The 27891-nt window shown below is 39.0% G+C and overlaps 1 protein-coding gene across 1 annotated transcript in view; it reads left to right on the top strand.

Annotated features, from left to right (window-relative positions):
• The first annotated feature begins 220 nt into the window (after positions 1 to 220).
• Positions 221 to 27891, top strand: part of KCNMB2 (potassium calcium-activated channel subfamily M regulatory beta subunit 2) — a 30656-nt gene continuing 2985 nt past the window's right edge. Inside the window, exons 1-3 of the mRNA XM_057739984.1 lie at positions 221 to 340; positions 15266 to 15436; positions 17956 to 18151. Coding sequence (XP_057595967.1) covers positions 285 to 340; positions 15266 to 15436; positions 17956 to 18151 — 423 coding nt within the window. The 5' untranslated portion in view covers positions 221 to 284. The remainder of the gene's footprint in view (positions 341 to 15265; positions 15437 to 17955; positions 18152 to 27891) is intronic.

Below are 27891 nucleotides of genomic sequence, written 5' to 3' on the forward strand. Positions count from 1 at the left end.
ATCCACATTCCTGAGGGATGGACCCAGGTTTCAGTGTTTTTTTAAAGATTCCCAGTTGATTTTAATGTGCAGCCAGGGTTGAGAACCAGCGCCCCACAGCAACAGAAACCTGGTTTTATTTAAGATGGTCAATCCACTGAGAGTTATTGGTTGCTATTGATACTGAATTCCCCAAACTTTAAGTAATGGATTTAACTTTAGTGTGTACCTCTTCTAGGTCTTTTCACCATTCCTCCAGGACTTCCACCATAAAGAAAGGAGCCCCTGGACCAACATCCTCTAAGATGTTTATATGGACCAGTGGCCGGACCTCTTCATCTTACAGACATGATGAGAAAAGGTAAATCACTGGGACTCTGGCTTTTCAGAATCATTTAACCTGACTACTCAGAGAGTATGCCAAAGAGAAAGCACTGGGCAACTGAGCTTTATATTTTGCAAGTGTTAATGTGGGATGGGCTCTACATTGAGGGAACAGGGCTTCAGACACTTTGGCCTTCCTCCTCCTCTCGTTCTCCATGCTTACTCCTAACATGCAGCCTTACAAAGGCTGTTCCCTGTCAGAAATGCCCTTTACATGTGCACATATACACATACTGTTCACTTAGCTAACTCCATCTCTGCCTTCAGATATCATTCAATCAGAACCTCCCACTATCCTCTTGACCAGCACAGCATTTGTGTTTTACTCTCCCCTGAATTTTCATCTCCTACCACCATACCTGGCACATAGTAAATGCTCAATAAATACTGAACTGAAATGATGAAAACTGCATTTCAAGGCACTGGACATATGGCAGGGAAGGAAAGCAAAAACTAAGAATTAAAAAAGGATAGACAAGTCCATGGAGCCCTCAAACTCCTTAGAAGAATAGCCTGGGGTCAGGGAGAAATGGGGGAATAAGAAAAAAGATTCAAGGGCAAGGCAGTGTTAATGAAAGACAGAGTGACAATTGTGCATCTCAGCCCAGTCCTCCAACCTGGGAGTAAGTACATTCATAACATTCTCTGACCATTTTTAATATTTGGTTTCTCTTCTTTTCTTCTGCATTTCTCTCTTTCTTATTGACCTGGTACTATTTTTTGGGTTTGGGGAAGTGAAATTTTAAACACAACTGCCTATACCAACATATTGCAACTTAAGCAAGGCTCACCTGACTGCAGGATCTCATAGAAATCAGGATTGATAAATGGTGTCGGGCACAAGAAGGACCTGAGGGAGGTTTACTTGAGTGTAAATTTTAATAGCTGGTACTTCTATTTTTCCTTTTAAAAATCTATATTTCCCTACAGATAAAATCCTTTTAAAAATTCTGAAAGCAAAATTGATCTTCACAATAATTATATATTACAGCAAACAAAAATTTGGAAGTAACTTTAATATTCACAATAGGAAGTCTGTTAAATAAACCATGGAATGTAATATATCACTTAGCAGTTAAAAATGTTTTGGCATGATATTAACTGACAAATCAAGTTGAAAAATTGCACAAACTATCATTGCAGTCACAAAAAAATATATACATAGGAAAAGGCCTGGAAGGAAAAGTATGTTTCTTCCTCCTCCATTTTCCAAATGCTTTGTTATATGTTATATTATCTTAATTATGGAAAACAATAATGATATGATGTTTAAGTAAAATTACAGCTCAGAAGGCAACTAGTGTTTGAGCAAAGCCTTGGTACTCATGGTGACACAAGCAGATCAACTGTAAATCTACTGTCTTTGTTCTTCTCTAGGTTTTCACATGCTTTTTCTCAATGCTTAAGCAAGTTATTTTTTATTTGCTTTCAAGCAACTAAGTTGAATCATTTTTCAGCAAGATCTTTACTATAAGGCTGAAATTTTGTGTGTCATTTTTAAATTCCATATTTTGTATGAAATATCCTAAATTAAAAAAAGTCACTACCAGTAATGGTGGAGAATGGCAGAAATTTTATTGCCCTACAGGAATACTGTGACTGTCAATGGCCAGACCTCTTTAGATTTTGAAGGTTTCATCAGAGCAGGTGAAACATGATGTATTTGTTTCAACTTCTATTTATCCTCCTTGAGCAATTTAATTAAATACATTTTTCTATGTATATAATTTTTTTACAAACAAAAGGATTAACATTTAAGAAGCAATTACTCTGCACTGCATGTTTTCATAAACTGTTCTCTTCTAATTTGTAAGATAAGAATTATTATGCCCATTTTAAAGTTGGGGAAGCTCAGCCTTAGAGAGTTTAAATAACTTTCAAGTGTCCAACAACTAGCCAGTGACTGAATTAAGATTTAAACCCAAGGTAGAAATCTCTCCCCTGCACCCCATGCCTTACATAAGCCCTTGTCAAACATGAGATATTCAAAGCAGCAGTGAACAGCCAAACCCACAGGGGAAAACTGTGTTAAAATAGAGTTAAAAATTGTATATCAAAGGAGATAATTATGTGAATATGATATATTAGCAATATTTTTGGAATTACAAGGAGCGAATAATTAGCTTCATATTCTGCACCAGTAAGATTCTATAAAACCCTTAAATTACTACTTTCATGTTTTTATTTTCAAAGCATGATTTCAGTAACTATGGGATTTAAAATAATTAAAATATTGACTCTAAGTAAATCATCTTCAGCAAGCTTTATTTATGGGATGGGGATGCCAAGGCTTATGAAATCAATCTGCATGACTTTGGCCTACAAAGTCAAAGACAAATGGAAAAATAGGCAAAGAATACAACAATAGAATCTGCCACTAAGTCAGTATCCTTAGTCTGATGTTGGTTCATTTGTCTGTACCTCTTTCTTGACCACATCTCTATCTTCACTGCCTAATTCACAGACTCCTGTAGGACAAGACTCAGATTTTAAAACTGACTTTAAAGAGCAGTTATTGCTCTGCCTTATATTCTTGGTGGCAGTAATCATTGGTGATAAGGAAGGTAATGATGGCTGATAATAAATCTAGATAATTAAGGTCCTCAAGTTAATTATTTGGAAATAAATTAACGAGGTTGTCTGGAAGCACTGCACAGAACTGCTGGTAATTGTTTCACCCTCAGTTTCTGATTCTCCAAACCGGGCCTCTGTGTGTCCAGCTTCTCCAGCTGTGTTCCCCAGCAATCCCAGAGGCCAGGCAGCCAAAAATCCTCAGGTCCACTGCACACTCCCTATTCTGAGACCAGAGCCAAACTTGTCAGGATATCAGCTTCCCTAGGATTCCTCAAGAGATGGAACTTCAAGAAACAAGCTTACAGGACTTCCCTGGTGGTGCAGTGGTTAAGAATCCGCCTGCCAATGCAGGGGACATGGGTTCAATTCCTGGTTTGGGAAGACCCCACATGCTGTGGAGCAGCTAAGCCCAGGTGCCACAATTACTGAGCCTGTGCTCTAAAGCCTGTGAGCCACAACTACTGAAGCCCACCGTGCCTAGAGCCCGTGCTCCACAACAAGAGGAACCACTGCAATGAGAAGCCAGCACACTGCAGTGAAGAGTAGTCCCTGCTCACTGCAGCTAGAAAAAGCCCAGGTGCAGCAAGGAAGACCCAACACAGCCAATAAAAATAAATAAATAAAATTAATTTATTAAAAAAAGTAAAAGAAAAAAAGAAAATAAGCTTACAGACAGGCAGAGCAACTAAGTGGAAGGAAAAGTCCACTGAAAATTCTGAAACCTAATTTTTGTGGTTCAACTTTACATTTTTTTCATTATTTTAATTCAATGCCAGTCCTTTTACTGATCATCTGCTATATGCAAAACACTGGTTTCTATCCTTATCCACCATTCCACATGCCCAGCAATGAGAAGGAATACTTTTTCTTCTCTGAACACACTTCTTTGTTAGATGAGCCATGTTAATCTCTAAATTGCAGGAGGCAAAATAAAACAAGAGCAGCAATAACTAATTTAAAAATTAAAGAAGAGAGAGGTTATTGGCCAAGGACATTACCACTGTTTATCGAATATTCTTTGGATTGTTTATATTAAATATTGAACTAATATAAAGGAACATTTATCACATGTTAATGTACAGAGAATGATGATATAATAAACATCTGAGTACCCTTCATTAAGCTTAAAAAATGAAACAATCAGAATTTTTGAAGCCCTTGAGGATGCTTCCCTAGTAGCATCCCCCTCCCTATCCCAGCCCCTACCCAGAGATAACCACCATCCTGTTTAGCACTCCCTTGCTTCTCTTCATGAGGTTGTCACATCTGAATGCTTAAACCATACATTGTTTACTTCTGAATGTTTGGAGACTTTATATAAATGGAATCGTACCATATGAATTATTCTACAGCTCACTTTTTTCATCAAACATGGTCCATAATTTATCATTGTTGATGTGAGTAGCTGTAGCTAATTTTGCCTGCTGTGTAGCATGCCATTATGTGACTATACCACCATTTATTCATCCAGGCTCCTACTAATAGACACTGGCATTATTTCCAGTTCTTTTTGTACTGACAATGCTGCTATAATACTTCTTGTTCATGTCTCCTTGTACATATGTACAAACATTTCTTAGATTGTACACCCTGGTTGGTTCAAAAGTATGCACAGCTCCCAGTTCACTCGGCAATGCCATCACTTTCCAAAGCAGCTGTAGATGTGACTCCGTTGCTCTAGACTTTCGGAGGGTTTAATTTTCATCAATCCAGAGGGTATTGTGCTTTCAATTCCCATTTTTTCAGATTAGTAATAAGATTAAATCTACTTCCCTAGTCCTTTTCTGTAAAGTGCCTGTTCAAATATGTGGCCCATTTTTTTATTTTTGTCTTTTTCATATTGATTTGTAGGAATTATTTATAAAAGTCTCGGTTTAACTTAAAAAGATTTAATAGAAGATAGAATGGTAACCATTGAGAATGATTGAAAATAAAATGAGAGAACTGGAAGATAAAGTGAAAGAAATATCTCAAAACCCAGGGGAAAAGTATAAAGAGATGGAAATCGTGAGAGGAAGGATCAGAGAGTTACACGTGAATGAGGAGTTTCAGGAGGGGAAAGAGGTAGAGGAGAGACATACCCGTGAGACTTCCTTTTCTGACAGTATAGTAGACCAAACACTCAGGCCAACCCTCCTGCAGCAACAATTTAAAATGCTATATAAACTATTAAAAACTTTTATAAAAGTCTCTATTAACCCTTTGTCTGTTTATTGTGTGCAAATAGCTTCTCCCAGTTTACTTATATTTTCACTTTCTTTATGATGTCTTTTTGTAAACATATGTTCTTAATTTTAATGTGTTCTCAGCAATCTTTTGAACATTTTGAAATCCCTCCTATCCCAAGTTCAAAAGGGTATGCCCCAGTACAGTTAATATTTTGCAGGTTTGCCTTTCACAATTAAGTCCTTAATCACCTGAAGCTGACATTTGTGTGTGATGTGAACTAGGCACTAATCTTTTCCTATGTAGATAACCAATTGCCAGCACCTTTTGTTGGACAGTCGGTCCTTCCCCCATTGATGTAAAAGTACACATGTATCATATATTATGTTTCCACATATGCATGGATATGTTTCTGGATCTCTATTCTGTCCCACTGGTCAATTTTGTCTACCTCAGAAAAACACCACCCCTGAGCTTACAAGCTTTAGCATTATAACGCCTCTTGATATCTAACATAACAGTTGCCCACCTTGTTCTTTTGTAATCAGGACTGTATCTGCTAGCCTTAGATGTCTGCACTCCCATATAAATGTAAGAATCAGCTTGTCCTGTCATGCCTACCCCACTTCCCAAAAAAGCTTTTGTGATTTTTATTGACATTTTATGAAAGCTATTAATTAATTTGTGGTAAATTTGCATCTTTATGTCACCAAGTCTTTCTCTGAATAAGATTCTGTGAATGATTTGTATAATATAGGTAGAACTTACCTATAGATAATAAGAGACTGATATTTTCATTATGGGGATATTTTAAATTTACAATTCAATTTTTAATGATTTAGAACTATTTAGATTTGCTGGTTATTTCAAAGCAGTTTCAATAAGCCATACACTTGTAAGAATGTGCTATATATTTAAGTGAATTATATATCAAAGTTTTTAAATATCTTGCTATAAAGTTGCTTTTAATATCCTCTATTGTCTTTCTAATCCACCTGTATCTGTACCTATGGGTTTTTTTTAGCTCTTTATTGGAATATAATTGCTTTACACTCTTTTATCAGTTTTTGAGGTACACCAAAGTCAATCAGCTGTACTTATACACATATCCCCGTATTCCCTCCCTCCTGAGACTCCCCCCCACCCTCCCCATCCCAGCCCTCTAAGGCATCACCCATCATCGAGTTGATCTCCCTTTGTTTGTACTTATGGTTTTTAAATTCCTGATATTTATTTGCATCTTCTCTAGCTTTTCTTAATCAGCCTCATCAGAGGTTTGTCTATTTCATTAGTCTTTTCAAAAAATCAATCTTTGATTTCAATGATTTTTTAATACAGTGCATCTTTTACTCCATTTATTTCTACTCATGTTTATTATTTCCTTCTTTATACTTTCTTTTAATCTATTAATCTTTTTATAGCTCCTTACATTGGATGCCTAGCACATTAATTTTCAGGCTTTCTTCTTAACCTAATATAGACATTTAAGATTATATAGTTCTATTTATGTATTGCTTTAGCTGTATCCCACTAGTTGCTCTATAGTGTTTTTCTTCTCATTCAGTTCTAAATGTATCCTAATTTTTATCATGTTTTATTCTATGACCCATAAGTTCTTTGGAACTGTGTTGCAGTGAGCGGGGGCTACTCTTGGTTGCGGTATGCGGGCTTCTCATTGTGGTGGCTTCTGTTGTTGCAGAACACAGGCTCTAGGTGCTTGGGCTTCAGTAGTTGCAGCACGTGGGCTCAGTAGTTGTGGCTCACGGGCTTTTGAGTGCAGGCTCAGTAGTTATGGTGCACGGGCTTAGTTGCTCCGCAGCATGTGGGATCTTCCCAGACCAGGGATTGGACCCATGTCCCCTGCATTGGGAGGCAGATTCTTAACCACTGCGCCACTAGGGAAGTCCCCATTCTAGCTTTTTGTTTGTTTGTTTTTTAAATTATTTCTACCATTGTTGCACTAGAGCCAAATAATATGATCAATATAAAGGCAGCACTTCTCAAAGGCTCTTTAGGTTATAAGGATAAACTAACTTATCTGAATGATCCACATAATTTTCTGTTTCCTTCTATATTTTGTCACTAAAGACTTTTATCAAATTTAGTATGTTAATGGATCAGGTAAAAAGAAATGAGGATTAGAGATTAAGATATCATTGGGAAATTGATCTGATAAGTTAAACACAGGACTAAAAAGAAATAATTCATACTTTTGTTTCCATAATTTTCTTCTCATCCTTAATCTTATTCATAAAATAAGACTGCTTGTGAAGTCTTAATTATTGAGTTGACAATAACATTAGGTTCATAGACAAACCCCCTCATGTTAATGACTATATTAAGCATGACTGTCATTTGTTCCCAAGAGCACATTTCTCCCAAAGGAATGTATGCTTTAAAAGATCGAAAACAGAATAATTAAACTAATCAAATTGGACCATATGAATATATACCTACTAGTTCAAAGAAAAATCATAAAATTTGGAACTGATAGAAGATGAGGATGTACATACATCTCAAAAACATAGAAGTCTTTGGTGGGCAGAAGGCAGAACAATGGCTCTTTTAACCCATGCCACTCCCAGCTCTGCTATATGAGATAACAGGTTGAGTGGGGCAGAGATACATCACAATTCTGCCTGTTTCAGCTCAGCTGGCATTCAGCAATCCATTGCCCCACAGATTCACTTTGTAGGATCTAACAAAAGGCACTTTTCCTTAACATCTGGAAACTAGAGCTCTCAGTGCCAGAAAAGCTTGAAATTTTTCTAGAAGGAGTACTAAATGTGTTAGTGGTAGAGTGCAGTGGGCACTGATAGGAAGAGAGAAGCCAGGAGTCTGTTCTAGCCATGGTTCTCTGACTTATTTGGTTTCGCTTGGCCACTTGGTCTACACTGGCTGCCTCACAACCTAAGCATATTGAAGCCATTTCCAGCCCACATTAAAGGAACATATTTTGTGAGCCTAATAAATGCAAGAGACTGAGCCTCAAAGATGAATGTGGTCTGGCTCTAACTCTTGAGTAGCTCAATATTCACTGGGCCAGAGAGGCATTAATAGAAATATTTAGTATGTTAAGTATAGTGGTTACTATGGTTAGGTTTCTGAAGGGCCTCCCCCAAGTTATGGCAGATGTACCTAATTCTTTATTCACACCTTCCCTCTTCTCTTTCCTATACCTGCCAGTGCCCCACACCTCTCTGACTGCTTCAAGACCCTTCTGCAGACCTGTCTTCTTACCCTTTCCAACTTCTAGTACCCTAGCTGAGTTTTTGTTTCTCTGACTACCTAGAGGTCTCGTTAAAACTTACAGTGCTCATAGTTACTTCTGGACACAAATGATGCCCAGATCTAAAATGTCATCTCCTCTACCACTGTTTTTTTTTCAACCCCTCTTTATCTAACACCTGAAATTCTGGGAGAGTTTCAGAATCAGTCTCTTAGCCTCCAGGAGTAAACCATACCAAACAGCCACTAACATGAGTGATCATTCTAAAGTACAAACCTAATCATATCACTTTCTTGCTTAAATTCTTTTAGTGGCTTCTCTAGCTTCAGAAGACATACAAGACCCTAAATTTATCTCTGACCCCTGCCTATCTAACCAGCTCACTACCTGAAGTCCCCCACCCACTGGATCCTGGAATCCAACCACACTCAGCTGCCCTATTCTTTCCCATTCTGTCTAGAGACTATTCCCCTCATCAGTTGTTTGTTCATTGGGGATTTAATTCAGTCTATTACTGGGCTGTTTAACTACCACCACTTAAACCAAGTTATGGCCACTTTGGTTTAATTAAACCTGAATTAAAACCACATTCATGCTCATAAATCACAGTCCTGAGTCAATTTATCCATCACCAATCCATTGACTGCCCAGGTCAAAAAATGCCCAATATAGTGATAGCCAATTTGCCTGAAGCCAATTTGCCAAATACTAATCCATTTGCTAGCTGACCCTTTTGGTGAATTTACCAAATTTAGTTACCTACCAAAAACTTCATATAATCATTGTACCCTCATAGTTCTATGGGTTAGGAGGGACCAAAAATGCTGCAGGGAACTCTCCTCCTCTGTCTCTCAGTCTCTGCAGCCATTGTCCCTCTATTTCTCTGCCCCTCTGTCTTTCCCTCCCTGTGTTCCAGACACCCTCTGCCTCCAGTCTCCCCTGTTATCTGGTCTTCCTCCCCTTCCCCCACCCCAGCCATGCCTTACTGCTCTCTCTGTTCCTTGTTTGCTCTCCTCTCTGCCCCTGGGCTTCCCTCTCTCTAGGATCAGCAGGCCAGACCAAATAATGCCGATTCAGCTCTTCAACTTTCCCCCAGCAGAGGGTCCCACTAATCTTACCCAGATCCCTCCTGTTCCAATAGCAGGACAAGAGAAGAGACAAATTAAACATTTTGTTATAAAGACAAAATAAAATCGTTCAAATTAAAACTAACAGAAACTTCAAAAAGCTGGTACAATTTCCCACCCAAAATCAAATATCGTACCCTTATGAATAGTGAAAAGAAACAAATTTTATTTAATTGATAAAGTTGCCAAATCTATCAAAGTAGTCATAATGTGAAATTTGCCACAAGAATCTCAGTGATGCTAAAATGTTAGCAAAACAGTCTAAATGACTCTAAAAAGGACTTGAGAAAAATCATTATAAATGGAAAGGCTCCCATATGAAATGCTAAATTTTTGCTGTATTAGAAGAATATATTCATACACATATTCAAAAAAGATATATCTATGAATATATTCATAAGAATATATTTATAAAGAGACTAAACCTTCCTAGGAAACTTACTTAACTTAAAAAAAAAATTAAGCATATCTTAAAATACTGCTAAAAAGAATATAAGAATATAATTGAATATATTTTTAGAATATCACCTTAAAATATTCATAAGAAAATATATTCATATAATTTACTATACTTAAAACAATGCTCCTTAAAATAAGTCTTTGTTAAATCTGTGATTAAGTGGGCAAATTATTCATTTAGCAAAGTGATTCTTCAATAAATTGGCAAATTGGCTAATCTTGGAACATTAGCCATTCAGTAACTGAAACTTTGGCATATCAGCCCCCAGCATATTGACTTGCTTCCTTTCTGTACTCATTACAAGTCTCCTTACAATGAATTGTAATAGTTGGTTTCTCACCCAGCTCTCTCGGGACATGTCTTATTCACTTTGTATTCCCCAGAACTCAGCACAGTATGTTTCATCTTATGAAGGCTTTAAAATGTTGACAAATGAATTAACAAATGACCTTTACCCTGCCTTAACCTGAATAGTTTTCTTCCTGCAGGCTAAATAACAAGGGAATCTGAATTTAAATGGGCAAAGCCCAAGGAGAAAATTTTGTCTTGCACATTTTACTCTTTATATCCATGTTTGTATATGCACAGCCTCATAAATAATTTGCTGATGAACCACAGGACTACTATCAAACTTTAAGAAGCTATCCAAATATGGAGCCTGAAATAAAACTGTATTGTGTTGACTGTTGCTTGGGGTAAAAATAAAGCTTTATTGGACAATTAAAGTTTTTATGCAAAATATTTTGTTGTACTTGAACTTGCCTTATAGTTTTATTAATAACTCACATTCTCCAAAAGGATTTGGGCAGATGCTCCCTGTACATGTAGAAAAGACTGCACATATATACTTTTTGTTATTGCCAACATGTATAAGTGTTGATCTGTATCCACCATATTGATTCATGGTTCACCATGAACCGTGAAGCCACAGCTGCTCCAACAGAGCTTAAACCTACTGCCTTGCCAGGACACACCAAGGCTACATCTGCTTCAAATTTATAAATCCAAATTCCTGCTCTCTCCAGTACCCACTGCTGAGTGCCCCCTGTATTCGAAACCGATTTTGTAGTCATGCTCCACACTCGTTATTCCTCCCGAGAGTCTACTTCAGTGAACTGTACTAGCCTTCATTCCCTTATCTCCCTCTACCCCCTTTTAAGCAGAGTCACAGAGAATAGACACAAAGCCAAAGAGAGGTGAACTATCCACTCTGTTAGTAGTGGCAGAATAACCCCCAAAGTACAAGCCTTCCTAGTATGAAGGGTGTTGTTTAGGCTTGAGGCCCAAAATATAGCATCACGCTCCTTCCTCCTGGCCTTAAAGACAACTTGGCATGGGAGGGGCACCTCATTAACCCACTTAGTCTCAGGTTGTGGACACTCCCTTCCCCACCAGGAAGGCCAAGGCACACCAGGCCTAAACAAAGGCAAGTCCAAAAGGATGGGAAAAAAATTGTGCCACCCATAAACAGTGACCTTCAAACTCACCCAAAAGGTAGACAGGGCCTCTGACTGTCAAGTTCTGGCCTATCTCACCAATCTGATTCGTCAATCCTCACCTGAGTTCAGGACACTTTGTGGGGGAAAGAATCTACAAATGAAAAATCAGCCTCTCCCTTCTTAGCCAGGGCAGTGAAAACCCCCTCTTTGGAACCGTGAAGAATAGGAAAATAAGCACCCCTGCTTTAACATCCTCTACCCTTTCCCCAGTTGTCCAAGCCAAGTTCTTGGGTATAAATTTAAACTATATCCTTTTTCTCACTTCCTCATCATCCGCTATATTCTACTGATCACCAATCCTGAAGTTCTATTTCCTAGATATTTCTCCACACATCCTTTTCTCTCCATCATCCTTCGCCTCATCATCCTTCGCCAACACTATGGTAACAATCCCCTAATTCTTCTTTCTGATTTAAGTCTGGTTTCATCTTTAATCTAATCTCCACCCTGCAGCCAGAGTGATCATTCTGAAACTCAGTTCTGATCATGTCACCCTCTGCCAGCTTCCCATTAACTACAGGACAAAGGCCAAGCTCCTTAAATGACTTACACAAACTCTTCATAACCTACTATCTTTCCAAACTCATCTGCCCTATTTCCCCTGTCCCACACTCATCCCAGGAATAGTAAAATTTGTGTAGTTTTTGATAGTCAACATGAAGTTGCACATCTCCATCCTTTGTTCATGTGATTCCTTTTGTCTGAAATGCCCTTGATTCTCTGTCTCATTTGCTTAACTCTGATTCAGTCCTGAAGGTTCTGTTTATGGCATTTCTCCTCCGGGAAGCTTTCTCTAACCTCAGTCCTTGCTCCCTGTTCTCCCCCCTTAGGGTGGGAAAATTACTCCTCTTCTATACTGTCTGTGAATGGCTCCATCATTGAATTTACTGCCCTATGTTAATTTTTTTTTTCATGTCGGTCTTCCTGTTGGGCAGGAGCCACATCCCCAGTAACTAGACGTTACTAGCACTCAAAACAAGCTGGTGGACATTAACTGAATTTTTGTTCCTCCAAATCATTCATCCATTCCTTAACTTATCCATTAATTCAAGTATCATTTATTGATGAATTTCATAAGTATGTCCCACCTCACTCACCCACTTTTGTTTTGCTGAGTAATATCCTGATTTCCCGGATGTGTTTAGCCTGCGTGGAAAGCAATCATTTTCCCTCTTCTCTACATATTCCAGAGTATGTGGAGAACAATTGTTAACCATTTCCAAACTGTATTTGTTTTTAAATTACCCATTTGAATCATTTTTATATGCTTCTTCTCCTAGTGGCATAACTGATTACACTGAGTCTCTTTTATGGGTATAGACTGACATAAGTGATGTGGTGTGACAGCCTTCTACTCTGGAACTGAGACTATTGCTCCGTCCGTGCTGGCTTCCAACTGCAGGAAATGCACATCTCAGTGCAGCCATCAGAATTAAATACATTTCAATAAATAACAATAGGAAAGTAACATCAGATTATTATTTTACAGCAGGCCTTTGAAACCACTCAGACTCAGCCTGTCTGTCTCTTCTTGCTGCAGAAGTCTGGCTTTAACCGAATAGGCGCTGATTTTTTTTTTTCATTCAGATTCACAGAGGATCAAGTTTAATGAAAGCTTTGATATAAATCCTACATTTTCCAAAGAAAATCTCAGACAAGAATGGGGAAACTTAGAGGACGGGTGGTGGCAAGCCTATGGAAATCAAAAGCAGGGCAAGCCAGCTACGTAGTTCAGAGGCACCGGGCTTGGGAGCTGGAGAGTGATGAGAAAGATGGGCTCCCAAAGCTTCTGGCCGTGAGCAGGATGAGTGGCCAAGAGTGAATGAGGGTGGGAAGGAGGCAGGAAGGACACAGTCATGAAAAGATGAGGAACAAAAGCCTCTGTTTAGCTATGACTCTCCTGCTACAAAGGGCCCACTCCTCAAGGAAAGACTAAGATTTGTATAAACCACCTCGTGAGGAGAGCGTTTAAATAATAATAATGATGATAATAAGCTAATTGGTTAATTTTAGACTCTGATAACTAGATTAACATATACTCTTCCTTAAAACCTTTTGGAAATACATTAAGTACATACACGTTCCCACACTTCTATAGGGAATCAAAATTTCTAACTACCAGCCCAGAGTGAACCAGCCCCCCAGAAGGTGTGCCTGCCATAGACACCAGGGAGCCCATCCTGCAGCATGAAGCTGAACAGAAGCCCTGAATATACATGCGATTATACAAGCACAAGGAAGCATTCCTTTCCTCCTCTGCAAAGTTCCACACTGGATTCTAGTTCTTTTTCAAGCAACAAGAGTGACTAGTGATGAAAATTTAAAAGGAAAATGTTAAGTCTGCCTCATGTATGTTGGCTTTTTTGTCTGAAGATTAAAGTAAAAACGGCATAAGTGTTTCTCTCTCCATTTTCAGCATTCTGTGTCCTCCTCTCTGTTCCCAAGCCCTAAAAGCCGGCAACTCCCCCTCACCCACACCCCTGCAATCCAAAGCTCCCTTCTCAAAATAGAAATGGAAGGAGATCTTCAGTTTCCAGGGGCTCCAGTCTCCAGGTCCAGGGGCTCCTTGGTTGCTTGCCTTTCCAGAATCCTTGAGCATTGCCTTCCTTCCTATACTTCGCACGTGTCTCTCCAGCCAGCACCCCCAGCAATTTCTCACTTCTTTTCTGCCTTCTCCTCCAGACCTTGTTTCAAATCTAACCCTCCACTCATAAGCTTTCTACACCATTCACTTCCTTGACATTCTGTCCCTTAGAAATTCTTTGGAGAAGAACAGCAAGTTTTGAATGTTCTATGCCTATGTCATAAAGCTGTAGCTCCCATACTATTTTTAAACAGGAACATTTATTAAATACTTCGTGTCAGTCATTCTCCTGGATAATCTACTTATGTCACCTCATTTAACCATAACAATGTAGTTACACATTATTTCTACTTTGCAAGGAACTGGGAATTAGAAAGGCTGAGGAAGTTGTAGCGATCACACAGCTAGTAAGCCGTGAAATCAGGTTCTGAACTAGGAGGCAGTTTGACTCCAGTCTGTTTTCTCTTACCATACATTGCTGCTTGAAAATTTTAAAAAATACTAATAAAACTATCCAAACTTAGGGGGGTCCGGCCTTGACTTGACTGACATTTTTGTAAACTCACTCAAATATTTACTGTACAAGAAAAGAAGGCTGGGTCACCACTGGCCATCTCCACATTTCTTGTAACTCTCAAGTCAACAGAGCCCTAAGCAGCCCTAAGCTTGAGAAAAATGTTAACCAGAATAAATTCCGTCTATTACTACTGAGGGAAACAAGTGATTAAGTTGATGGATTCCTGATATATGTTGCCATTTATTTGAATTAATGCTCCATTAGGTATTCAGAGAGTATAGAAAGATCAATGATGATCAGCTGGGGGCTGGCAAAGGCAACAAACCCAAAGCTTTACTTTAAGGGCTGAGGGGAGTGTTTTCTCTCTTCAGAGTGAGAGAAAAGGAAAAAGTATTGACAGCTAGATATGGGCCTCAAGTAAAGAAGGGAGACTTGTTCCTGATCAGGTGTGTGTGTGTGTGTGTGTGTGTGTGTGTGTGTGTGTGTGTGTGTGTGTGTGTGTGTGTGTGTGTGTGTGTGTGTGTGTGTGTGTGTGTGTGTGTGTGTGTGTGTGTGTGTGTGTGTGTGTGTGTGTGTGTGTGTGTTGGGAGGCAATAGTCACATGCTGGGATCCAACTGCACCAGAGCAGGTTTGGAGGCCCTCTCTCGGCCTCTCTGCCTTAGGAAGGCCTGGGCAGAGACTTACTTTTTAGGGCGTGCTGATTAACTGTGGACTTCATGTAAAACTGTATTATTTTCAACCTCAGAAATATTTACCAAAAAATCAGGGACCACGACCTCCTGGATAAAAGGAAAACTGTCACAGCACTGAAAGCAGGAGAGGACCGGGCCATCCTCCTGGGACTGGCCATGATGGTGTGCTCCATCATGATGTACTTTCTGCTGGGAATCACGCTCCTGCGCTCGTACATGCAGAGGTAAAGCCATTGGGGGCTTGGGACCCTGACGTTTGTCTCCCTTCCCCATCCTCCCACACAGCTTATCAATCCTGAGGTCCTCTTCCTTACCTTCTCTCCTAAAAAGAACTTTGAGCAGTGCCTGGCACATACTATTTGTCAATAATGTTATTTACTAATAGTGATAAAAATAGCTCTATGCATAAACCACCTACTATGTGCCAGGGACTTGCCATACATTACTTTTTTAATTCTCACAACTATTCTGTAAGGTAAGCATGAATATACTCATAAAAATGGTGAAACTGAGGCTCAAGATAGATATAATTTGCCCAGGGTCATACAGCTGTAGTATTTGGCAGAGCCAAGATTCGAACCCACATGCTGTTAATTCCAGAACCCCTAGTCTTGCCTCTTCACACCTCTGTCCATTCTCCACCTGCATTCCTTTTCCACCACACTGCACTCCCCCACCACACTCCGCTCTCCCACTACACTCCGCTCTCCCACTACACTCCGCTCTGCCACCACTCCACTCTCCCACCACACTCCACTCTCCCACCACACTCCACTCTTCCGCCACACTCCACTCTTCCACCATACTGCACTTTTCCACCACATTCCACTCTTTCATCATCCCACGTATTAGTGGTTCTCAGCTACACCCAGACCCCACCAGCATCATTCTGTAGGATCAGACTAATTGATCTGGAGTGGGACCCAGTCACCAGTAGCTTTTAAAGTCCCCAGGTGATTCTAATAGGCTGAAAAACACTGCTATGCACTAACTTTTTGAAGTAACAGATTGTGAACCCTTCTTATTTAAATACTTGCCCTAGGTTTACTGAATAGATAGGTGATTACATACTAAGCTGGCAAGGGTGTTCCCCCTGAGTAAGTCACATGACAAATCTCCACAGCATCACTAGCTAACTGTTGTCCATAAACTGGACACTTTGAGCACAGGAAAGCCCAGCGTTGCTATAACTAATGAGGAAAGTCTCACAGTTCTTCAGCTTAAAGAAATGAGGCCATTTCAAGTGAAAAATTGAGGTTTCAATCCAAAAGAGAATCAAACCATTTTGTGCCATTCATTTCCCCACCTAAATTAATACTTTCATTTTAGAAGCAAAATCTAGTTGAAACACAGTAATTTGCTAAAATTAAGGCATCATCTTTCCCATTTGTGGCTGCTCTGCTCTGTGTCTCTGATGCCTTCAGGTGTGCTCCTTCTCAGTGAAAGAGCTAATGCCTCAGGTCCCAAGAGTTCACTGGCTCCAAAACCGCTTTCAGATTCTCACATCTGCTTAGAACCATCTAAGACTTTTTTTCTCCTTGTATAAGCAAAATCTGACCACCCATATCCCAGGAAAATACAAACTGCCACACCAGAGGGGATCAGGGTTAGCATCCTGGCTCTGGTATGAAACTGAACACGAAAAGGGGGCCTGTCAACACATGTCCAGAGGGGCTATTAATTTGCAAAGAAACATGCTGTTTTCTGATCACTCTGGTAGTTAGTTTATATCTGGAAGCAAAACACTGATTCTGGGTGTGTTACTTCCTAATCACAAATATTACCCTTGATCATAAAATTATAAATATTTTAGAATGAAAAGCTGACCAATGGGCAGCTGGAGGGTTTGTGTGTTTGTTTGATATTTCTAATTGAGAGGTCCCAGGGCACCGACAGAAGCCCTTTAATCTGCCTATAACACCTCTTTCCCACTGTTTGTGGGGACAAAGCGCAGCACCATGGAACGAAGTTGGGCACTAGAGAAATAGAGGATTGGGTGGCAGCACAATTTCCATCACTTACTAGCTGTGTGTCCTTGTATGTATTTCATTTCTCTGACTGTCAATTCACTCGCCTTTAAAAGGAATTAATACCTAACCTATAGGGTTGTTGGGAGAACTAAGAAGACAAAGTATGTAAAGCACCAATTAGGGTGAAGGGGGATGCAATAAGTAATTGCTCTTGGTATAATCAAAGGGTGGAGTTATCTTTTCTCCACTGCTAGAAAGACCTTAAAGAAATATATCACTGTCCTTTCATCTGTCACATTGGACCTCAAGCCCCTCCACCCTTTCACCATCTCTCTTCTCCTTCTCCCTTATACCTTCTCTGCCTACAAACTGGGCAGACATTGCAAGGTGAGAACCAGGGCATGGCTGGAAGAGGCTTACAATGTAGAAATGCAGGGTGAGTACAGGTTGTGATGTAAAAAAGATGCTGCCTTATGCTTACCAGTGAATTTGATAAGGAAAAAAATCTAACTTAAATTAAGCAATGGAAAACATGATACTATATCTGATGGAAATCACTGGAAAAGTTCTCAGATGCCAGGCAAATTTTATCTATGTTTATATTGTCGTTAGCCTAACACTGCTCTATTTAAAGTCATACATGTTAACATGTAGGTAGTATTATAGATTTCACAGATTCTTCAGGTCAAGGTGCTGACAAGTGATCCCTTCTGATTACACCTTCTTTGCCCTTGGCATTTGGGCCTGTGCTTACTCTCCTCCTCTCTGTGTAGTGTGTGGACCGAGGAGGCTCAGTGCACCTTGCTGAATGCATCCATCACGGAAACATTTAACTGCTCCTTCAGCTGTGGTCCAGACTGCTGGAAACTTTCTCAGTACCCCTGCCTCCAGGTGTACGTTAACCTGACTTCTTCCGGCGAAAAGCTCCTTCTCTACCACACGGAAGAGACAATGAAAATCAATCAGAAGGTAGGAGCTTGCTGCACACTGTGTTTCATTCACCCCTACACAGCTCCACACCGGTTCATCTCTCTCTCTCTGAAGTTCCCCTGTGCCAGCATTTTAAAGGAAAATGCCACCAGGAAGCAGGCCCTGCCTCACCCATTCACAAAACTCACTACACTACTTGACTCTTGCTTGGGAAACATTTATTTTCTGTGCAAGTGGTGGTCAGATCACTCCCCGTTTTGTAGCAGTGAAGATATAGCCTTTATTTTCATTTAGAAGGGTAAACGTTATATCCTTATTGATACACAAATAGACTTAGTCTTTCAAAGCAAATGTACAGCTTAAAGTTGTACAAGTCAAAAAAAAACAGATATTTGTCATATACCTGGGAACCATGGGGTAAAACTATATTTTGCTTTTCCACAGTCATTGTCACTTAGTTCTGTGATCTTGGAGATGTAACAACCTCCTTGAGCCTCAGTATCCTTTTCTCTAAAAAGGTAATTACAATGACCATCCTGCAAGGTCGTTGCGAGGATTAGAGCAGAGTATGGAGAGGGCTGAGCAGAGCACAGGTGAGACCTTCAACCCATGGTCACAGTATGTGTGTCTGTGCATATTTATTCATACATGTTATGTTCACAGAGGCTAATTTTCCAGCACTAACATATTCACGTCCACGTGGTGGATGCTCAATATGTATTGCATTAAAGCTGCACATAAAATCTGCATTTAAAAGGTCTGGGATAACCAGTAAAGTGTCAGCAGAACCAACCTGCCATTATCAATTTTAAGTTAAATATACTGTGTTTTGGATTTATGGTAGTAATTTAGATGGCCAGAGTACTTTCATATGCCAAGACAACCTGATACCATTCTCCAGTAGGACGACTGGCCCTCATCACCAGGATACAACTCTCACAACTCTAGCCTTTCTTGTAAAAACTTTTCAGTACAATTATTAGCACTTAAATGATACAGATTCTACGTATTGAAAAAATGCAGTAGCTGTGAGGCTTGATACTAGAACATAGGATTTGTCTTGTGATATATTAACAAAAACTAAATAAACCCACCTTAAGTTTTGGTTACAGTAACTTAAAAGAATTCTTGCAAATATCTCTGAGGATACAACATCTGCTCTGATTTCCTTTTGTTTGTGGTACCCACAAACAATACCAGTCCTAATCCTACTCTACAAATATACATAGCTTAGTTCTCCCACAAAGTGTATGTTTTTCAAGACCTCTCAAGTCAAGTTCTTAAATCAAAACTGACCTGTAATGATGAATGTCTATAAAACTGTCAAATCTCCAAGGAATTGAAAATTAGCCAAAATTGAATAGGCATCAAGAAGTGGGACATATTTCCATTTTGTTGTTTTGACATCTTATCACTAACAGCCCTGTGAATGCAGTATGTAAAGTTATAAACCGGTAGTGAACCTACCACGGAGAGTCTCAGTTAAAATTTTAGGACCAGTATTTTGTCTGCTGTCAGCATGATACTAGGTCATTGTTTGGTTTATTTACCTTGTTTTTAACTGTAAAATATGCAAGAAATGAAAAAGTACAGCTCAAGCACTTATTACAGAGATTCTCCCACATAACCACCATGAAAGCAAAGAAATAAAACATTTCCTGTACTGTAGTTCTGGGGACTAATGTTATCAAGTACCTTTTCATTTATTTTTCAGCATTTTGAATATCCTTTTTTGTATAATGTCTGTTCAAGTCCCTTGTTTTCTATTGAATTGATTCTATTGGATTGTTTCTTTTTAGTAGTCATTGTAGGAATTCTTTAAATCTGATGTGAACCTTCCTTGATTGTTGTGTTGCAAGTATCTTCTCCTGAAATGAAAGGTGGCCTTTTCACTCTCTTAATATGTATTTGAAAGGAAGAAGTTTCTAATTTCAGTGCAACAAAATCTTGTCAATATTATTTTCTTTTCTTTCTTTTTCCTTTCTTTCTTCCTTTCTTTCTTTTCCTTTTATCTTCTTTTCTTTTTTTTTGGCTGCATTGGGTCTTTGTTGCTGCGTGCAGGCTTTCTCTAGTTGCAGCAAGCAGGGGCTACTCTTCATTGCAGTGTGTGGGCTTCTCATTGTGGTGGATTCTCTTGTGGCGGAGCACAGGCTCTAGGTGCACGGGCTTCAGTACTTGTGGCACCTGGGCTCAGCAGGTGCAGCTCACGGGCTCTAGAGCTCAGGCTCAGTAGTCGTGGCACACAGGCTTGGTTGCTCCACAGCATGTGGGATCTTCCCAGACCAGGGATCGAACCTGTGTCCCCTGCATTGGCAGGCTGACTCTTAACCACTGCACCACCAGGGAAGTCCTTCTTTCTTTCTTTCTTTCTTTCTTTTCTTTCTTTTTTTCAATCATTTGGTTGTCCTGCTGTCTGTTTAAAAAGTCTTTACCTATCCTGAGAACATGAAGTCATCCTCCCAAATTATCTTCTAGAAATGGTATTGTTTCTCCTTTCACATTTAGAGTACAATCTGCCTGGAATTGATTTTTATGCAGGAGTCAGGTTTCTAGATTTCTTTTTTATTCATGTGGACAGTCATTTGCCCAAGTCCATTCATGAAAAGACTACCTTTTCTTTACTGGATTATTTGTATGATCCCATTTTCCCCTCTGTTTTCTTGGAAGTTATGTGTTCTGTTACTATTCTTTTAGTCTTTATTGATTACAATTTGCAGTCTTGACTAATTAAAACATTTAACTCCATTTATTCCCTTTTCAAGTTATATATTATCATCACTTTTATTCTACATATAATTTAAACCTGTGTAGATATTGTTATTGTTTTTGTATATAGTGGCTATCTATTTAGATGTGTCCACATCACTTTCCATTTTCTTATTCTTCCTTCCTTCCTTTATCCTTGATCTTCTATCTGGGATCATTTTTCCCTACTTCCTGAAGAACACTAATTATTTAGTGCAATGTCAGCTCTAAAGAAATCTCTAAGCATTCATTTGTCTGAAAATATTTTCTTTTCATTTTCATCCTCAAAGCTTATATTCACTGAGTATATAATTCTAAGTTGGCTGTTATTTTATTTCTGTACAATGAAAACATTCCACTGTCTTCTGGTGAGCATTGCTACTATTTGGAAATCAGCTCTCAGTCTAATTGCTACTTCTTTGAAGGTAATCTTGGTCTACCTTAAAGATTATTATCTTCAGTTTTTGACAGCTGAACTACGATGTACCAAATTAAGCATTTATTTCTCTTTAGCCTGCTTAGTGTTCCCAGGGCCTCTCTCCCCATTCCTTGATGTTCTTTGTCAATTTTAGAAGGTTCTCAGTCATTATCTCATCAAATATTATCTCTGCTCTCAGTCTTTCCTGCTTCTTCTTTTTGGCCTCCAACAGGCCATATGTTAGGTATTCTCACTGTACCGCCTGTGTCTCTTCCTGTTGCCTTTGTATTCTATGTTTTCCCTCTTTTTGTCACTCTGTGCTTCATTCTAGATATTGATCTATCTTCTGATTTGCAATCCTTCCTCAGTTCTGACAAATCTACTGTTAAAGCCATCCACTGAGTTCTTAATTTCTCTTATTGTATTTTTTATTTCTAGAATATCCATTTGGATCTTATTTTATAATAATAAGTTTTTTGCAATATTCTAATTCTTGTCTTTTAAATTCTTCAACATAAAAAGTAAAATTGTAGTTATTTTAAAGTTTATTTTGATGACTTCAATATCTGAAGCCCCTCTGTTCCTATTCTTTTTTTTTTTCTTAATTGTTTTCATGTTGCATTGTAATGTCTGGTTATTTTTTATTAGATAGACATCATATATGAAAAATTATTTATAAAAACAATTTTAAGCCTAGGTTGATGTCATGATGTCATCCTTTCCAAAAATTATTTCCATTTGCTTCTGCAAGACCCCTAGGTGCCATTCATGATCATCTTATTGTGACCACATAAATTGAGATTTTCAAGTTTGAACTGAAGTCCCTGTGAGGACCTTTCTTCTTCAGGTTGACCATTACTCCTAGGATGCAGCCCTTAAGAGTCCCAACCCAAAGTGAACAGGGGGTCATCAGGGCCCCCACTTGATAGGCTGTTAGTGATAATTCCTGCCCCGAGCTCTGCAAGGCTGTCAAAAATTCCATCCAGCCTTCTAGGATCTCAGCCCCTTTCTAGAATCAACAGACACTCCCAGGGGGAAAGGTACCACCAAACAGTAGGCTCACCTTCCTGGCCCAGTAGTTCTTCACTCTCTATAGATAGCTGTCCTCTGCCTTTAGTCAGAAGTATATACATTGAAAATACAGTTATATCCATGTCAAAGGTCACTAAACCATGATCTTAATGTAGCATGAGAAATATACAGGATATTCCTGGGGAGAAAATTTAAATATTCTCTATATTGTCCTCTCTCTCCTGTTAATATTCCCCAAGCTCAGCAAAAATAGTAGTCTTTCCCACAGTTACCAACAAATGGGCACGGTTTTACTGAGATACCTAAGGCACTACTGACAATGTTTGATTTGAGGCAACAGGAGGCAAAGAGATATTTATTGGTCAAGCTGTCTGCTTCTTTGTAGAAAGATATCCAAAAGGATTTCACTTTAAAATTTTCACACTCTCATATATTCTTTTTCTTTAGCTTTTAAAGCCAGTGACCAGCCTCTTGTCAATATTACAACTGAAGCTGCTTAAGCTGATGAGCTGGCATGCTCTTGTGGAGCAATTGGTTGACTAACAGTCTCTAGGAGCTGCAAGTAGGCTCAAGGGCCCCTGCCTCTCCTGGCAAGGCTGTCACTGGAATCATAAACTGTGGCTGAGAATTCACTACGGTTGTTAAATTTCTCAATGTTGATCTCCTTTGAGAGTTTAAAATCTTGTTTGCCCACCAGGGATTCCCCCAAAACATGCCCATCTGGTTTAAGAGAGTATTTAGAATAAATTTTTGTGCAAAACCAGAAAATATATCCATTTTTGGTATGTAGTATAATACCATATACATGGTATTTTGTATACAACTGTCATTAGGAACACAGCTATCTTGGGTGGAGAATAAGTTCTATAAATTAACCAATTATTTATAACTCCAAACTCAGCATCACCCCTCATTTTGTCACCCATTCTGAAGCCTTCTGAGTTCTCCATGTCCATAGAGTATACATATCTGGACTAGAATTTCTCAACCTCAGGACTGTTAACACTTGAGGTGGAATATTTCTGTGCTGTCTGTGAGGGTAGGGTGGAGACCTGTTCTGTACACTGTAGGACGTTTATCAGCATCCCTGGCCTTTACCCACTAGATGACTAGCATCATCCTCCCTCCAAGTGTGACAACTAAAAATGTCTCCAGACAATGGCAAAACCACTGCTCTAGATTTTATCTAGCTTTTAGTTTGAATGCTGGGAGATTCTACAATTTTAATCAAAGCTTATAAACACTGAGTTCCTCTGCACAGCATTTGGTAGGGTAAGGATAAAAGGGAAGAAAATTGAGTGAAGTTGAGAATCTAAACGGGAAAAAAAGAGGGGCCCACATTTATTAAGTGTTTACTATATACTATGTGCCCAGCACTATGCTAAGAACTTTATAAAAATCATCTCATTTAATCCTGACTAAAACCCTATTCCTAAAGTAATAATAGCCAAATTTTATCAAGATCTTACAATGTGCCAGTCACTGCATAATGCTAAACATTTTACATGAACTCATTTGTTTAATTACAGCAGCAGTCTCACATGTTAGGTACCCTATTATCTCCACTTCACAATAATGAAGCTGAGCTCAGAAAATGAAATAATCTTCCCAAAGTCACACATTCACTAACTAATTAGGTCTGAATTAAAATCTAAGTCTCTTTACCTAATCAAGCTATCTCTTAAAAAGCAAAACATTAGTGCATCCTCTTGAGAGAGTAAAGATAAGAGCTTTAAAAAACTCTAAACACTATGAAATACTTATCCTTCTGATGGCATATTTTAGTGAACAGGTGAGAATCCACGCCATTCCATCATACTCCAAGGGGGGCTTAGGATCAAGTTAAAGGCCATGAGCAAGGAACAGAACTATCCATGATGCACAGGAACAGTCAAGGTTGTATATTCCACACCAGTTTACACAGGGTGGGTATCAGATAGAAGTGCACCCTAAAAAGAGGGGAAAAAAACATGCCTGGAAGTTTGACATATAACATCCCCATAATTAGCACCTTAAATTTAGGGATATTTAAATTAGAAATTTGCTGAAACTGCCTATGGACCATAGATTCAGAAATGCTTCTGTGATTGACAAAATTTAGTCATGGCTCACCAAAACTGAACTATGGCACACCTAAGGGCATCTTTGTGCAGAAATGAAGGGAAGAATGTGCCCCCAGAACAGCCTGTGCTGAGCATCAAGAAGAAAAGCATGGGAAATGAGCCTACTCCTTTCCATTGCTGAGAAAGAGGATCACTGTGAAGGGCAAGGTCAAATTAGATATCTGACTTACTCAGGCCTAACTGGATACATCACGGACCTGAGGGCTCCGTGGTTTCAGAGATTGTGGGTACTGACTAAGCCTGAGGCTCCACACAGCTTCTATTTCATTAGTGGATTTCCTAGGTCTTTTCAGCTTCTCCTCTACTCCACATCAAGCAGTAATGCCATAATAAATGTGAAAGCGCTGGGAAACACAGAAAAGGAAAACCTCTCTGGAGGAAGCTGTGTCTCGATACTGCAGGAAATTATAGTACATAGCAGAGTGTGAATACTGTTTTCTTCTCCTCTACCAAACATTTCAAACAGTCCCACCTGCCAAAATCAAGCAGATACTAGAAGTGCAAACTAAAAAAGTCTAGACTAAATTTTGTGGGATTCACTTTTTTAAAAGTGATGGAAAGGAACAGGAAGTCGCAAACGGGAATGAAAATAACATCCCAGTTTATTCTCTCATCTCCTCTGTCCATCACTAATATTCACAGGACTCAAAAGTTAAGAATATCCTTGTGGGCCAGAGTACTCCAAGACTGCCAGCTGGGCATCTCTACATGTAAGGATTATGTCTCCTTCTCCAGCACAGAACACAAAGCCTGGCACGTTGTACATGCTTAATAAACACGTACACAATACTCACTGTTTGAGGACACTGAAGAAGCCCCACCTGACTTTGCAACCAAGAATATTTATGCTTCAGTGAGCAATGTTTTTGTTTCTATCTCATAGGCACTGTGAACTAGGATGCCCTGGATACCACAGAGTTCTGAGAGCAAATTTGTGGCCCATGTCTGTGAAGTGTAGAGCCTTTACTGAGAGCTTTTTCAGCCTCATTGCTGGTCCCATTTCATCAATCCCACCCTTGTCCTATTTCTCTCTAATGATCTGTTTTAAATTGTTTATGCTTTTCACGCCTATGCCCAGTGTGCAACCTTGTACTTTAGAGACACTCAAAAAATATTGATTAGACTTCATTAAACTTAACCCCTCTCTGAAATAAGACACTGCCCTTTTAATAAAAGAACAAATGAAAAACAAACCCTTCCCCTGAGGTGATCCAGAGAGCTGACAGCTCTCTTCCTACCATCATAAGGAAAAGGAAGCTGACCAGCGAGGTTATCCAGCCGAATATCCCCCTCCTACTGCCCCCACTCCTCCCCACAGCTTTTATTTTTAGGGTGAAGGCCTGTCACTTTTTGTTTCACACATGCCTAGTGAAGCATGTCTAAGCAAAAGCCCAACAGGTAGTTTCTCAAAACTTCTGTCCATCACAAGAATAAAAATAGCTCTATCGATGTGAAAGATTCTGCAAGGGAGGCTAAGAAAAGAAAACTTTCAGCTGCTTTCCAAAGAATCAGAGAGGAGATGCAATTGCTAGATCTTGGTTGTAAGGGAAAGGACGGTCAGGAGAAGGTGACAGGGACCCAGGTTTCCTCAGTGGGAGGCGAAGACGCTGGGGGCCCATCTCTGTGTTCTCAGTGCTGAAGAGAATGTAAGGGAGCTGGGAAAGCACGAAGGTTCATTAACAAAACTCAGGATGAAGAAGAGAAATGCAAGTCTAAATCCTCCCCTGAATGGCTGCTTCAGAGTTTTGCGAGGTTTCTATACTCATATGCTAGGCACAAAAGAAAGCAGCACCTATAGCCATGGTAATCAAATATATATATATATAAAATCAAATATATATATTAACAAATATATATATAAGTTAAATCTTTCCTAGCCCATACCTCCCACCAAAAAAGAATGATCTAAAAACACAAGGATTTTTATCTTTTCAATCTACGTTACATTTTTCCAACTGAGTGTTGATCACTTACTGAAGTTTTCATTGGTTGAAATGCATTCTACATATTCTAAACCAATCACATAAAATTATCCTCCAAACATGTGATAAAGTCATAAGATCACTAAGTCTTTACCCCAAATTCATACCAGCCTCGGAAACATACACATGGCTATAGTTTGAAACAGAAACTTAGAATCCTAATGTAGGACTCAGCATAATGTCAAATCTCTTTGGACACAAAAACAAGGAACACATGACAAGACCCATCAAACAGGACTGTTCCTGTGAAAACCATATAACTAGCAATGTTACCCTCCTGAAAGTTTTCATCGTTCAGTATGTGGCACTTGGTTAAAGACTTCAGAAGATCGTATGGACAAATGTGATATTTCAATTAAAAAATGTTAAAGAAAATTTATTGAGGCTTTATGCATATTCATAACGTAATCCTCACACACCCCTGCCAGGAAGGCTCTGTTAACCCTATTATATAAAGAAGTTGATTCTGAGAAGCCAAGAAACTCGCTTATAGAAACACAGTAACTCAGTAACCAGACCTCCTGAAGACATGTCAGGGGCTTGTTATACTACCTTACACATTCATCAGCACAAAAGAAGGACTCATCAACAATAAAAGTAAATGAATGATTGACATATGGTAGAATTTTCAGGGATAATAATAGTCTAGTGGGAGCCAGTTTACGAGTGCTGAAAAGTGGTGGGTGGCATGGTTAGCAAAAGCTAAAAACACAAGGGCAGAGGAATCTTTTCTCCACTAGGAACGTGGAGTTGCATTTCTAAGTGCCACTGGCCCTGAGGACCCACATCCAATCATGTATGGGACACGCCTCATCTGGCCAGTCCAAACGTGTGCATTTGAGACCCTGATGGCTTGAAATTTTAATAAAGCAACTTCTGTATTACAACGTTGCTAGATGGTCTGGAAAGCAATGTGTATCTCATTGTATCTGAAAGAATCTTACCTAGTGAGAAAATTATGGTCACTGGCTGACAAACATTTCTCCAAAATAAAAAATTTAAAAGGCCAAATCAATTCACAAGAGCATAAGAAAAGAAAAGACTCCATTTTTAATGGAATTCCCTTTTTATTGAGATCATTTCAATAACTTAGTACTATTAGCCACTAAAACTACCACTATAAACTCTCTCAGCACCAAAATATAAAGGAGTCTAACGCATTCATAGTCTAAATTAGCTCTTTTTTAATTCAATCATAAACGACTTGTCTTTAAATTTTTTTAATTTTTTTTAATCAAAGCATTAAAAAAATTATTAGACATGATCTGAGCAGCACTGAAGAAGGAAAGATATAAAGGTATCTCCTTACTGCTTTAAACCCTTCCAATCCAGCATCCAATCAGTAGAAAATATATCATAGCAGTCGTAGGCCAATTTTTATACTAACTTATAACTCACTGAGAAATTCAGCTCTCTTGAAGATACTTTCAGACCCTTAATGTTATGCTAGTCCCAGCTCTCTGCAGTACTCACATTTAT

Source organism: Hippopotamus amphibius, chromosome 6, assembly GCF_030028045.1.
Source record: "Hippopotamus amphibius kiboko isolate mHipAmp2 chromosome 6, mHipAmp2.hap2, whole genome shotgun sequence".
Lineage (NCBI taxonomy): Eukaryota > Metazoa > Chordata > Mammalia > Artiodactyla > Hippopotamidae > Hippopotamus > Hippopotamus amphibius.